The 13838-nt window shown below is 46.4% G+C and overlaps 1 protein-coding gene across 1 annotated transcript in view; it reads left to right on the forward strand.

Annotated features, from left to right (window-relative positions):
* LOC106546748 (collagen alpha-6(VI) chain) overlaps positions 1-13838 on the forward strand; it is a 104203-nt gene that overhangs the window by 39128 nt on the left and 51237 nt on the right. The window contains exons 14-19 of the mRNA XM_087714385.1: positions 5737-5790; positions 5886-5957; positions 6065-6091; positions 6438-6482; positions 9153-9206; positions 10606-10668. Coding sequence (XP_087570511.1) covers positions 5737-5790; positions 5886-5957; positions 6065-6091; positions 6438-6482; positions 9153-9206; positions 10606-10668 — 315 coding nt within the window. The remainder of the gene's footprint in view (positions 1-5736; positions 5791-5885; positions 5958-6064; positions 6092-6437; positions 6483-9152; positions 9207-10605; positions 10669-13838) is intronic.

Here is a 13838-nt window from a genome sequence, read left to right on the forward strand (position 1 = left end):
GCTCATAATCATAATCTTAATTTTTATATATTGGTAAATTTTTATTCAAGTTTTATATTTTATGTGTATGGGGAGTGCATGGTATGACTGTGACTGACTGAATGTCCCACTTTTATTATTATATTGCTGTTTCTGTTTTAACTTGTATTGTGGGGGAGTGATTGGCTATATGTATGGGTTTGTCTGGTGGGCCGGGAGTTTAGCCGGGACCTCCTGCACTGAGTGCTTTGGCAGAAGTGCTAGAGGGACCCAGGCCTGGTTCTGGCCCTTGGTTGTGTGTGTCGAAGGGCCTGCCAATGAATCCGGCAGCTGGGGGAGAGGGTGAAGGGACCACAGATGCAGGAGTGGGCCGGAACATAGGGGTCATAATGGGGAGGGGCAGATATGGCGGGAACTTCAGGGCAAGCCATTACCGGGGAAGGAGGGTTCCCTGTATTAGAGGGATCCCCCCTTCCGGCCCTGTGAGTTCCACTCCAAGGCCAGATGGCATGAGTAGTCAGGACCCTGGTCTCAGGTTGCTGTTGCTAAATGCCAGATCTGTGGTTCATAAAGCTCCCCTCGTCCAGGACCTAATTATAGACGAGGGGGCAGATCTGGCATGTATTACTGAAACCTGGCTGGGCCCGGAGGGAGGAGTCCCCCTCACAGAAATGTGCCCAGAGGGTTTTCAGGTGCTTCATCAACCGCGACCCCAGAGAAGGGGCGGAGGAGTGGCCATTGTTATCCGAGAGTCTTTAGTTCCTCGCAGGATCTCTGCTCCAGAGCTTGTCGGGTGTGAGTCCTTGCTGGTGAAGATGGACCTTGTGGGTCAAGTGGGCTTGTTGTTGACGTACCTGCCTCCCAACAGCATGACAACAGCCCTCCCCTTGCTCCTCAAGTCAGTAGCCGAGCTAGCAGTTGAGTTCCCCAGACTTATGATACTGGGGGACTTCAACTTGCCTTCGCTCGGCGAACACTCTGATGGAGCCCAGGAGTTCATGGCTTCCATGACAGCCATGGGCTTGACCCAAGTAATCCAGGGTCCGACTCACTCAGCGGGTCACACACTCGACCTCATATTCCTCTCGGAGCAGTGGAGTTGTGATCTTGGTTTGAGGGGTAGTGAGATCTTGCCCCTGTCATGGTCAGACCATTTCCTACTGAGGCTTGACTTTTGGAGACCAATCTCCCACTGTAGGGAGGAGGAACCGATTAGGTGGTTCCACCCCAGGCGTCTTATGGATCCTCAGGGTTTCCAGATGGCGCTTGGCGTTATGCCTGATACTCTCGCCCACAGTCCAGTGGAGACCTTAGTTGCTACTTGGAACTCGGTAGCGTCTGAGGCTCTCCACCGGATGGCGCCTTTACGGCCGATCCACGGCAGTGGATCCAGGAGGGCCCCTTGGTTCACCGAGGACCTCCGGGAGATGAAGCGCCAAAAGAGATGCCTAGAGCGCCACTTGAGGGCCAGTAAATCCGAGTCAGACCGAGCACTTTTGAAAACCTGCATCGGAGCATATCTATCGGCAATACGGACAGCTAAGAACAATCACATTGCCGCTCTGATAGCGTCCGCTGAGTCACGCCCTGCCGCCTTGTTTAGGGTGAACCCGCTCCCTCCTAAATACGAGGGTTGCGGATAACCCCTTACAAGGTAGAGCAGAGGAATATGTCCAGTTCCTCACGGACAAAGTTGCTCGGCTTCGGATGGACCTGGACTCCAATTGCGCAGAGCCAGCCGGGGTACCGGGGGAAGGTCTTGAACAACATCTCTGGACTGACTTTCAACCTGTTGCTCCTGATGAAGTGGACAAGGCCATCGGAACGGTGAGTACTGCCACTTGTGTACTGGACCCGTGTCCCTCCTGGCTGGTCGTGAACAGCAAGGAGGTGACGCAGAGCTGGATCCAGGCAATGGTGAGTGCTTCTCTTCGGGAGGGCTTCTTCCCACTGGCACTGAAGATAGCGGTGGTGAGACCCCTCCTGAAGAAGCCATCGTTGGACCCAGCTAGTTTGAATAACTACCAGCCAGTCTCCAACCTCCCTTTCATTGGGAAGGTTGTTGAGAAAGTGGTAGCCTCTCAACTCCGACGGTCCTTGGAGGAAGCCGATTATCTGGACGCCTTTCAGTTGGGATTCAGGCCTGGCTACAGCACGGAAACCGCTTTGGTCGCACTGACCGATGATGATCTGGAGAGCCAGGGATGGAGGTCATTCCTCCATCCTAGTGCTCCTTGACCTCTCAGCGGCCTTCGATACCATCAACCATGGTATCCTTCTGCGACGGTTATGAGAGGTGGGAGTGGGCGGCACCGTTCTTCGGTGGTTCTCCTCCTACCTCTCGGACAGGTCGCAGTCGGTGTTAGTTGGGGGAGAGAGATCAACCCCTAGGCCCCTGAAATATGGGGTTCCTCAGGGTTAGGTCCTATCCCCCCTTCTGTTCAATATCTACATGAAGCCACTGGGTGAGATCATTCAACGGCACGGGATAAAATACCATCAATATGCAGACGATACTCAGTTGTATCTGTCCGCCCCGTGCCAACTCAGTGAAGCGGTTGACATGATGTGCCAGTGCCTGGAGGCTGTCAGGGTCTGGATGGGAGTTAACAAGCTTGTACTCAATCCAGACAAGACCGAGTGGCTGTTGTGTTTCCCTCCCAAGAATTTGGCCAGTATTCCATCACTCAGTCTGGGGAGTGAAAATTTACGCCCCTCAGACAGGGCGTACAACTTGGGAGTCCTCCTGGACCCACAGCTGACCTTAGAACATCACCTGTCGGCTGTGACCAGGGGGGCATTTGCCCAGGTTTGCCTGGTGCACCAGTTGCGCCCCTACCTGAACCGGGAGGCACTCGCAACAGTCACTCACGCCCTCGTGACCTCAAGACTGGACTACTGCAATGCGCTCTACATGGGGCAGCCTTTGAAGAGTATTCGGAGACTACAACTCATCCAGAATGCAGCCGCGCGAGCGATTGTGGGTGCACCTCGGTAACCCACGTTACACCTATCCTCCGCGAGCTGCACTGGCTACCGATCGGTCTCCGGATACGCTTCAAAGTGCTAGTCGTAACTTATAAAGCCCTTCATGGTATTGGACCTGGGTACTTGAGAGACCGCCTGCTGCCAATTACCTCCCACAGACCCGTTAGATCACACAGGGTTGGCCTCCTCCGGGTTCCGTCTACCAGCCAATGCCATCTGGCTACCACCCGGGGGAGGGCCTTCTCTGTAGCAGCTCCGGCCCTTTGGAATGAACTCCCCGCGGAGACTCGGACCCTCACCTCTCTCCAGGCCTTCCGGAAAGCCGTCAAAACCTGGCTGTGCCGGCAGGCCTGGGGTTGATGAGTTCCCCTCCCCTCTTGACTTGTATGGCTGTATGACTCTTGTGTATTTTAATTATTTGCATTGTGTTTGTATCCCCTTTTCCCCCTTTCGAGTTGTTCGCCGCCCTGAGTCCCTCCCGGAGAAGGGCAGCATACAAATAAACTAAATCTAAATCTAAATCTAAAGCCGCAGAGGATCTGGGCCGAGATGGGCCGCGCTGAGGTGGGGAGATGGATAAGGCGGAGCTCCGTGCCGTGAGTTTCCTTCTGCAGCCTCCGCCTCCACACCACCCAACAATAGCAGGCCCCGAGTCGGGCCGCGTCGCGGGAGGATGCACCAAAGGTACTGGGAAGGGGCGGCCTTTGTGGCGTAGGTTAGCTCAGGATCAGTCCCCAGCCCCACTGCTTTTAGGGGCTGGAGGAGTGGGCAGCTTTGGAAAATCTCTGAAAACGGAGTGCTAGCTGGGGGAGCCGCCACTGCAGCAGCAGCAGGAGCCCTTCAAGGGAGCCCCTGAGCTGCGAGGGGAGGGAGAGATGCCCCAACGTGGGAGCCGTGTAGTTTGAAAGAGAAGCAGCAGCTGTGCGTTTCCAAAAAGCTCTCCCGGAGCCGGCAAGGGACGTGTGGACCGAGGAGCGTCGGGCGCGTGTAGGATTTGCTGGAGAGGAGGACTTGGTGCTGGGTAGGCTAGGAAGGGCTGTAGAGAGCTTTGCAGGGTGGGGGGAGGGAGCGGCGGGGAAATACAGTCTTCGGGGTGGGGAGAATAAGCAGTTAGTCTCTCAACGGGTCACCCCGAAACTGGGTTTGGGGCTGTGAAGTTCCGCTGTTGGGACACGATGCATTTGTAGCGGAGGAGCGGGATCCCGAGGGAGGCTGTTGCAGAAGGGCGAAATCTGAGATTTCTTCGCTTCTGCGGCAGTATAACGTTTGTTCTTTAGAGGAAGGGGGGGAGAGACCACTACAGTTGCATTTCTTTCCTTGCTGGGGATTTAGAAGTCTTATGCTCACTTTTATTCCCGGGAAAAAAAACAAACCCGAGCCTCCGCCGTTGTCCAACCCTTGCGTTTCCTGGCAAGAAATCCATCCCCATTATGATGAGGTACGCCGGCTGTCGATTGGTTAAGGCATCCTCGGCATCCCCCGGGTGATCTCCGGGCCCCCGGCTTCCCCATCTCCTCTCCTATGGGGAGACATGCATCATAATGTTGTAAGCCGCCCGGAGTTACCTGTGTGTGAGGTGGGCTGCCCTATGCATTTGCGTGTGTGCGCTGGAGAGAGAGTGAAAAAGAGAGGGAGAAATAGTTATATTAATTAGATAGATCAGTGTTTCTCCACCTTGGAGACTTGAAAGCGTGTGGACTTCAACTCCCAGAAAGGGAGTTGGGAGAAAGGGAGAAAGGAGGAGAGAATGAAAGGAAGATGGGGGAAAGAAGAAAGAGGTAAGGAGAGGAGGATGGAAAGGAGAGAAAGAGGAGGAGAGAGGGTAGAAAGGGGAAGAGGAAGAGCAGGAGTAGGAAAAAGGTACAGGAAGAAGGAAGGGGAAGGAGAGGAGGAAGGAAGAAAGTAGAGAAGGGAGTAAGGGAGAATAGAAAGGGAAAATAAGGTGGTGTTATAACAGGAGGAAGGGATGGTAAACAAAGCAACCCAAACTGTATATTATAACCTATTAAATGAAATAATAAATGTATAAGAATGATAAATGTTAAAACACTTGTAACCAAACGACATGCTATATGTGATGATGGGTTTTTTTCTTTTTCTTTTTTTATTGTTGTGGGTATGTGTCATCTATGTAACAAAAAAAATAAAAAAAAATTTTTTTTAAAGGTGGAGAAACACTGAGATAGATGATAATGAGATGAGGGAGGGAGAGGGAGAGAGAGAGAGACCATAACTAGATAGACAGATAGGCAGGCAGATAGACGGATGGATAGAGAGAAAGAGAGAGAGATAGGTAGGCAGGCAGATAGATGGATGGAGAAAGAGAGGGGGAAAGAGGGAGAGGGATACCATAACTAGATAGGCAGGCAGATAGACAGACAGACAGACGGATGGATAGAGAGAGAGAGGATAATTAAGGTGACCAGACGTCCCTAGCGAGGCCGCGGGCTGGCAGTAACTGCCGTGGCCTAGCTCCCCCCCCCCCAGTCAATGGTGTCCCTCTTTATCAATCTGAAAATCTGGTCACCTTATGCTATAACCACTATATTAAACTGGTTCTCTCAATGTTCTTCAGATCTGTAAAAGTTTAAATCAATTATTCATAGAAAACAAAAGTCCACCATATTAAGTGTTAACGGTAATGCTAGCAGGTTCTCTTCATCACACCATATTTGCCATTAGCATATCCTGTTAGCTATTTTGAAATAAATATTTTCACTTGAATGTATCTGTTATTTCAATATTTGCAATTTTAATTGATATTTTCAGGGTACAACTGGTTTTATGGGACATCCAGGATATCCAGGAAATGATGGAGACCCGGTAAATTGTATAATCTTTGAATCAATCCCTTAATGTTTGGGGTAAGTGCATATATTTGATTATGGCCTTACATAATATTTGATTTTCTGTTTCAGGGTCCCAGGGGAATCCTTGGAATTAAAGGAAAGCAAGGTGATATAGGAGAATGTGGTACTAGAGGACAAAAAGTAAGAATTTACCCATCATTTCTTTTTGATCTTTTGTTTTGTTTTGCTTTTAACGTATGTGCATTACATTAGTTTTATGTTTTAATACATAACTTTAAATCTTTCAGGGTCAACGAGGATTGCACGGAAAAAGGGTATAGTAAGAAAATATTTAATGTGTGAAAATTTTTAATTACTGCAGTTTATTTAACATTAATTTCTAGTCTAAAGCATTAGATCTCTCTGATTCATAAGATAGACAGGCTTGGGTTCAAAAAGAAAAAAATGAAATTGTAGCAAGCACAATAGAAAAAAATTCATAGTATGTTAGGAAATGAAATTCAGGTCAAAGTGATGGGAAAAAGCAAATATAATAAATGATAGTCTTTTCCTAGTTTTGAACATCTACTGAAACTATATATTTAACTTCTATGGGTATTATTATGTTGGATAATGAATAAGTGAAAACTGAGCTGATACTAACTGATTTTATTCTCTCAGGGAGAGGATGGGGTTGATGGATTTGATGGAATTCATGGGGATGAGGTAAATAAAAGTTACTTCTTATTTTGTTATGTGCCAGGGGTGTATATGTGTACATATATGCATGTCAGTGTGCATCTTCACCCAGTGATACATAGTATATACATGCATAAACATCAGGGGTGGGTTTCAGCGGGTACACACCGGTACAGGCAAACCGGTTGGTGAAATTTAGCATGCCTTCCTGTACCTGATCTTCCAGAGGTCCCGTACCAGAACACTCCCTCCCCTGGCCTCCCCTCCCCCCACTCGCTTGCCCCACCTTTCTACACCATGTTTGCCCCACCCACCCACTTCCTTTGCCCATCCAGCCGAGTCTCCGAGTCTACAGATGGCTGGGGAGGTGGAGGGGAATGCTGCCCTTCTGCCTGTCCCCTCCAGAAGCAACCAGGCAGGCCCTAGAATGGTCAATAGCCCACACGCCCCTGCCATATGACCACCCTGCGGGTGCTGCACCTACATGGCCATGGCTGCAGCTGCCAACAGGAAGCGAAGGAGAGGCTGTCCAGCAAAGTGTTCCAAGGTCAGTGGGTTGGTGGGGAGGTTGTGCGGGACTGGAGACAGCAGGGAGGCAGGACATCAAGGCCACACTGGGTGCCTGCAATGGGACACAGCAGCTCTTGGGTGGCTGGCCCTGGGTTGGTTAGCAGCTCACATACCACCACCATGCCTTCAGGAAAGCCATTAAAACCTGGCTATTCCAGCAGGCCTGGGGCTGTTGACCTCATTGCTGAGGTCCAGCCCCGATCAGAACGAATGCACGTGTGGTGATTTTAAATCTGTCTTTTCTTCTTATTATCTTTTCTTCTTTCTTTTTGTAAGCCATCTGGAGTCCTTCGGGATTGGGCGGCCTATAAATTATATTAATAAATAAAATAAATAAATAAATGTGACGCTCTAGGGTTGCAGCCAGAAAGGATCACTAGGAGAATGCCAACTGCAGCCGGGAGTGGGGAGATTGTGTGGGGTGGTGGGGAGATTGTGTGGGGCTGGACTGGAGGCAGCAGGAAAACAGGGGTCGAGGCTATACTCCCATACCAGTGAAAAAATAATATCCTGCCATCCTGGAACTGTGCCTCGAGGTAAGAGAAGCAGGTCTTGGGAGAGACCTTCCCTCCCCCTTCAGAGAGCCCATGTGGGGTGAGAGGAGGCGGCCTGGTTTGAACATAGGCAGACAGGAGGCAGTGCCTCCTTCGCTTGTTTGGGCAGGCAGAGAAAGAAAGGAAAAATCCGATAGCCAAGGGCGAAGGTGTTCCCCTTCACCCTTGGTGGCGTGGGTGCTTTATCACATGCCTTTCTTTCTCCACCTGCCCAAATGGGCAAAGGAGGCACTGGCATCCAGTTCCAAACCACCCACTTATCCACATTCAAACCAGCCCACCCCCTCCTCTCTCCAGGCATGGGCTCTCTGAAGGTGAAAAAAAGGTTCTTTCCAAAGACCGGCTTCTTTCTTTCCCTCCTATGGCTGGCAAAACAGGCATTTTCACAGAGGCAGCTGTAGCACAATCCTGGGCAGTTAGTTCTGGCTCTCTCTTCTCCAAGCATGTCCCATTGCTTACATGTTCTGGCATGGCAGCGATGGCAAGAGGCAGGTGCCAGCGAAGCTCTCAATAATGGCGGCCGCACCAGATTCAGCAAAACGACTCAAACAGTTTGGGGCTGGCCACCGGCACCTCCTTCACTTGTTCAGGCAGGTGGAGAAAGATTGCATGTGATAAAGCACCCCCGCCACCAAGGGCAAGGGGAGCACCTTCACCCTTGACTATTGCATGCCTCCTTTCTTTCTCCACCCACCCAAATTAGCAAAGAAGGCAGACCACTAAACCACCCACTCCCCTGCATTCAAACCAGCCTCCCTCCTCTCTTTCAGCATGGGCTCTCTGGAAGGGGTGGGGAAATCCCTCCTAAGACCTTGCTTGTCTTGGCATTACCCTGGCAATAGCAGCTGAGCGAGGGAAGGAGGAATTCTGGGGATTGAAGTCCACAATTGGACTTCCTGCCTGAAGCCTGGAATTGACTACCCGGGATTGTGTTTCAGTCACCACAGCCACTTCTGCTGCTACTGCACTGCAGACACCAGAGACTCCTTCCTCGCCGCCACTTTGTTTCGGGCCAAGAAGCGAAAAAAAGAGCAGCTCCACTCTCACCTTCCTCAGCCTATGCGCTATTCGGGCGGTGGGGAATGTGCCACTCCAGGAGGACCACTGTGGATGGCAGGTTGAAGGGGCAACTGCAGATGAAGAGTGCCAAGGGGTTTTGGCAGCATGAGAGAAAGACTTCAAAGTCAGTGGAGGTGGTGTGTGGCTGGTGTGCCGTTCCACCTGTCCCGGGTGCAAAATGCTTTAAAAATAAAGTTTTAGTTTTTTGGGGGGGTTGTGAAGGGTTAGGGGTGCAAGGGTCTTGTAACTTGACAACTTTAAGATTTGCGTGCTTCAAGTGCCAGTTTCTGAACCAACATTTTGGTTGCTAAGCAAGAGCGTTGTTAAGTGAGTTTCACCACATTTTACAAGTTGGCTACGCCCACCTATCACATGACTGCCAAGCCACTCCCACCTGGTCACATGACCACCAAGCCACTCTCACAAAACAAGCAAGACCTACAGAACAGATTCTAAAAAAAATTGACACCCACCACTGATACACATTGATATACACACTTATTTTATTTTTTAGGGATCACTTGGATTTCCAGGACTAAAAGGCGAAAAGGGAGACCCAGGAGAAATGGTAATATTTAGAAATCTTATGCTGCCTTACTTTTGAAAATCAGCAAAATTCTGGCATCACTGGTGCATTCTTTGGCGCTTGAAAGACCCCAGTGCTTCCCATTAAAGCAATCAATTTGCATAACTCTTCAAAATTCAATGGTTTCTCACTGCCAATTTTTTTTCATTCAGGTGAGGTTAGATGCTTTTCTTGATTCTCTATGAGATACTTCTTTGGGGGCAATCAATAATATTAAAAAGGTGGATGCAACAAGGCAATCAATACATTACTCCATTTTGTGCATGTAAAAGAAATTGGGTTTTATAGCCAGTTGTGTCCACTATTTGGTGTTGTTAACTACTCTATGGATATCCCTTATTCTCCAACTTTATATTTTGTCAGCTTTGTTTGTCAGTCAGTGTGAGTGGTGAAAGAAGAGGCAGGGTCCAGAATGAGTATAGGGGTAGATAAATGTGGACTAAATATCAAAATGAGTGAGCAATTTGAAAAAAGTCTTTTGGAGTACTGCTGTCATGTAGAGATAGTGAAAACTGAATTGCAAAGCACTATATAGAGGAAGAGTTAAGGGGTCTAGATAGGAGAAGGGGAAGACTGAGCTTTGCAACTTGGAGACATAAGGACAGAAAGGCTTTAATTTTACTATAACATTGTGCATTTATATAATATCTAAATCTTTATGGGATATTCCCCATGGAAACAAAGGATGGTTTGTTTTAAAGGTGTTTCTTCAATGGACAAAAGAATACATTCTAGAAATGGATTCAAATTGGCTTGGGCCTGATGGGTCTAAATCCTCCTTTTCTTTTCAAGAAATGATCCTACAACAGGGGAGAGGGATTTAAAATATCTCCAAAGCTAGCAATTATTTTCTTTCCTACTGAAGCCAGAAAACTGATCACTGAAAGAGGGAAAGATGTCACTAGAAGATAAAGCTGGTTTAGGAAGTGATGGTTCTTCTAAATTAAAAGAATAATAAGAATGTAGAATAAATCTGCACTCTTTAAAGTTTTCATATATTGAGTTTTGCACTAAACATCAGAGCAGAAACATAAAGATAAACATGAAAAGTGCAAGAAAAAGCAGAATTTCCACTAGCAATATTCCCTATGTAGAATTTACATGTAATTTTTTTTAAAAAAATTACATTTTAAGTTGTAAAAATACTTTTAGAGGTGTACGCTTCAATGGGTGAGATTGAATTTACTTCTAAGAAAACATCTATAAGATTGAATTGAATTACAACCAGTATGTAAGTCATGTTATAGCACGGGGTTATTATTAAAAGATCATCAAAGTGAAGTGTTTCTCAATTTAAAGCAATTGCAATTCAGTCTAACATTAATTTTGAAATAAATAAATCTAAGCAGAATGTTTTTACACAAATATCATATATCTTTAGGGCAATACAGGACTCAAAGGCCCTCCTGGTGACCAGGGACCAAAAGGTTTCCAAGGAGATCATGTAAGTTTATTTTCAAAAATAATACTTACCTTAATTATTTAATGTAGTGCTTCTCAACTTTAGCAGTTATAAAATGCGTGGATTTCCAACACAGAGAATTATTCAGCTACATGCTGAGTGGGGAATTCTGCAAGTTGAAAAAAATCATATTAAAATGATCAAGGTTGAGCAATACTGATTTAATAGGGTTACTATATCTGCAAAGGTAAAAATCCTCTCCTTGGTCTCAAATATGAAAAAGGACAAATGGAATGATTACTAACCCTGGATATCTCTTAAGGCCCTCATTTACCATCAGTGAATAAATAGGCATTAGCTGCAAAAGAGTTGTTTCTCCATATCTAAGATCAGCCAAGGAGATTCAATAATATTTTTTCAGACCTGCATTGTTATATTATTGTGTAATTGAAACTTCAAATAAGATGTGCATAGAAAAAGACATATGTGCTTATTTTTATCATATTTTATTTCTCAATCCCACACCCATACAGAGGAACAGGGCTTCAAAGGCGCAGCTGCAAGGCATATATCATTTTTGTTAAGGGATGGGTTGCTGCCGATTCGCATTGCACACTGGTTTTCTGCGCATTCATGCACAGTTGACTGTAAATTGTTTTGTGCATGCACAGAACATGAAGAAATAACTAAAAAAACATGAATGCAATGGCAGCGGTGACCAAGGAACCAGTTCAGGGACATGGCCAGCCTGCGTCGCTGCCAGTTCTGCAAACAAGGCCAAAATACCACTGTCAAACATGCCTCCTTCAATATCCAAGAAAGAAAAGCCTCAACACCATTTGAATAGACATAAAGTACTTTTACTACATATGAATTGAAAACAGTAAATTCCTCAACCCAATGTCCAATCTGCAACTCCCTAAGATGTCATGTGGGGTGCATCTTCAAAAAGCCTCATCAAGTTAGTATGTGAGACGGTTGGCCTTGACCAAGTCCAAATCCAGGCTATCAGCATGCAGGAAGATGGTGAGAACAAAACTCCCTTCTTCATAACTCCTCCAGCACCAGTAATTCCCACTTCCAAATATCTCAAGTCCCCTCCCTTGCAGCCGATAGCAAGCAAGGAAAGTAGAGGCTGACATTCGGCCCTCCTTCAAAAAGGACATCATCCCTGGAGAAGAAGATAAAATAGACAACAAAATAGACAACAACAATAACAAATTGTATATATATCACACCTAGGGTTTATTGGAATACTTAGAATGGAATTCTGAAGAGTGTGGGAGCTCTAACATCAGACTTATTCACCCACTCAGATGGGATGGAGGGAAATGTTTCCAGGCTATCAAATATTGAATTTGTCCCCTTTGTTTCCTAGAATCCAGGATTTCTTTAACCTCAAAATGTTGTTCTTCTTCAATAAGGAGAGGAACAGGGGGCGGGGGTTGAGGGGAGCACATTAAAGATGTATGTTCAGGTTTCAATAAGTTCATATGAAACACAGGATGGATTCGCCTAAGGGTTTTTGGCAAATCCAATTGTACTGACACAGGATTTACAATTTTAACAACAGGGAAAGGTCCCACATATTTAGGACCAAGTTTCTTCAATTTCTGGGTAGTCTAAAGAAATTTAGTGGACAAGAATACCCCCCAACCTGCTATTCTTTCGGTTTTGACCTTTTTTATTTTAGCTTTTTAGCATTTTAGCTTGTCTTTTGTTTGCCTTGTGAGCTGCGTCTAAGGCTTTGCAAGTCATAGGCCAGAGACTTTGAAGCTGATTATTCCACTTGAACAAAGATAAGATTTGTGGTTTTTCCTGAGGCAGTTCAGGAATGGGAACAAACTCCTGGCTGAACACTACCTTAAAGGGATCATTCCAGTACTGCTATGTACTGAATTGTTGTATGCCACCTCTGCATGGGGCAAGAGGTCAGCTCAATTATCCTGTTGATAATTGACATAGCACCTAAGATACTGCTCTTGAACCGAGTTAGCCCTCTCACAGGCCCAATTAGTTTGCAGATGATGGACAGAGCTTAGACCCTGAACTCTTTCCAGGAGAGGGAGGTGAATTGGACCCCCTATCTGAAATAATGCGTTCAGGAACTCCATGTAACCTATACACATGTAAAATAAATAGTTTAGCCAGTGTTTTTGCTGTCAGAATCTTTGAACAGGGCACAAAATGCATTTGCTTGGAGAACAAATCGGTGATCACCCAGATCACAGTATTTGGCTCGTCACAAGAGACCATCCAGACAGAAACCCAATATTTTTTACTGTTGCCTTATGTGTGTGTGTGTGTGTGTGTGTGTGTGTGTGTATGTATATATGTATATATATATATATATATATATATATATATATATATATATATATATATATATATATATATATATATATATATATATATATATATATATATATATATATATATATGCTTCCACGGAGCACCAGGTCAGGCGACACTTTGAAGCAATATTTGAAGTTTCCCTGGTGGTCTCTTTGCAGCTGCACAAACGGGACAATTAGCAATATAGGATTCTATGTCTTTTTTCAACGAAGGCTACCAGAATTGTCTTTATGAATCCAATTGCCCCACAAATTTTGAGTCATGGAGCTCTTGAAGGACAACACTTTTTAGACAAGCAGGAACATATAGTTTGGTGCACTCATCCTGCATGGTGCATCAGGGAGTTGACTCCCTGATGCCCTTCCTTTCCTGCTCTTGGTGCCTCCTCAAACCACCCCCGCATATGCACAGACAGCTCATGAAACTGCTGAGTGTACTCAGCCACAGATCTCCTCCACCCGGGTTAAGGTTTTCATCCTGCTTCTGGCCTTTCGATTTGGGAGGGGGTCATCAAAGTGTTTCCTCAGGGCTGTCATGAACATATTGTAATCCCACAGCAGGGGGGAATCATCATTATGCAAAGCTACCATCCAGGCAGCCGCTTTGCCTTCCAAAACCATAGTAACACTTCTCACTTTGGCAACTTCCAATGGGAAATCCTCACCATACTCTTGCATGTAATCCCAAACTTGCACTAAAAAACCCCCAGTTTTTTGGGATCCCTTCCGTACTTCACTCCAAGAGAAGGAATCTTTGGAATTTGTGGCCTTCAGGGGGGTTAACCCCCTTCTTGGGGGAGCTTGAACTGCTGCTGCTGCAGCTAAGGCCCCTCCCTTCTGCCCAGTTCTGGTAGCCAT

This window comes from Thamnophis sirtalis, unplaced genomic scaffold (assembly GCF_051295495.1).
Source record: "Thamnophis sirtalis isolate CommonGarterSnake01/CBP01778 unplaced genomic scaffold, rThaSir2_p1.2 scaffold_4, whole genome shotgun sequence".
NCBI lineage: Eukaryota > Metazoa > Chordata > Lepidosauria > Squamata > Natricidae > Thamnophis > Thamnophis sirtalis.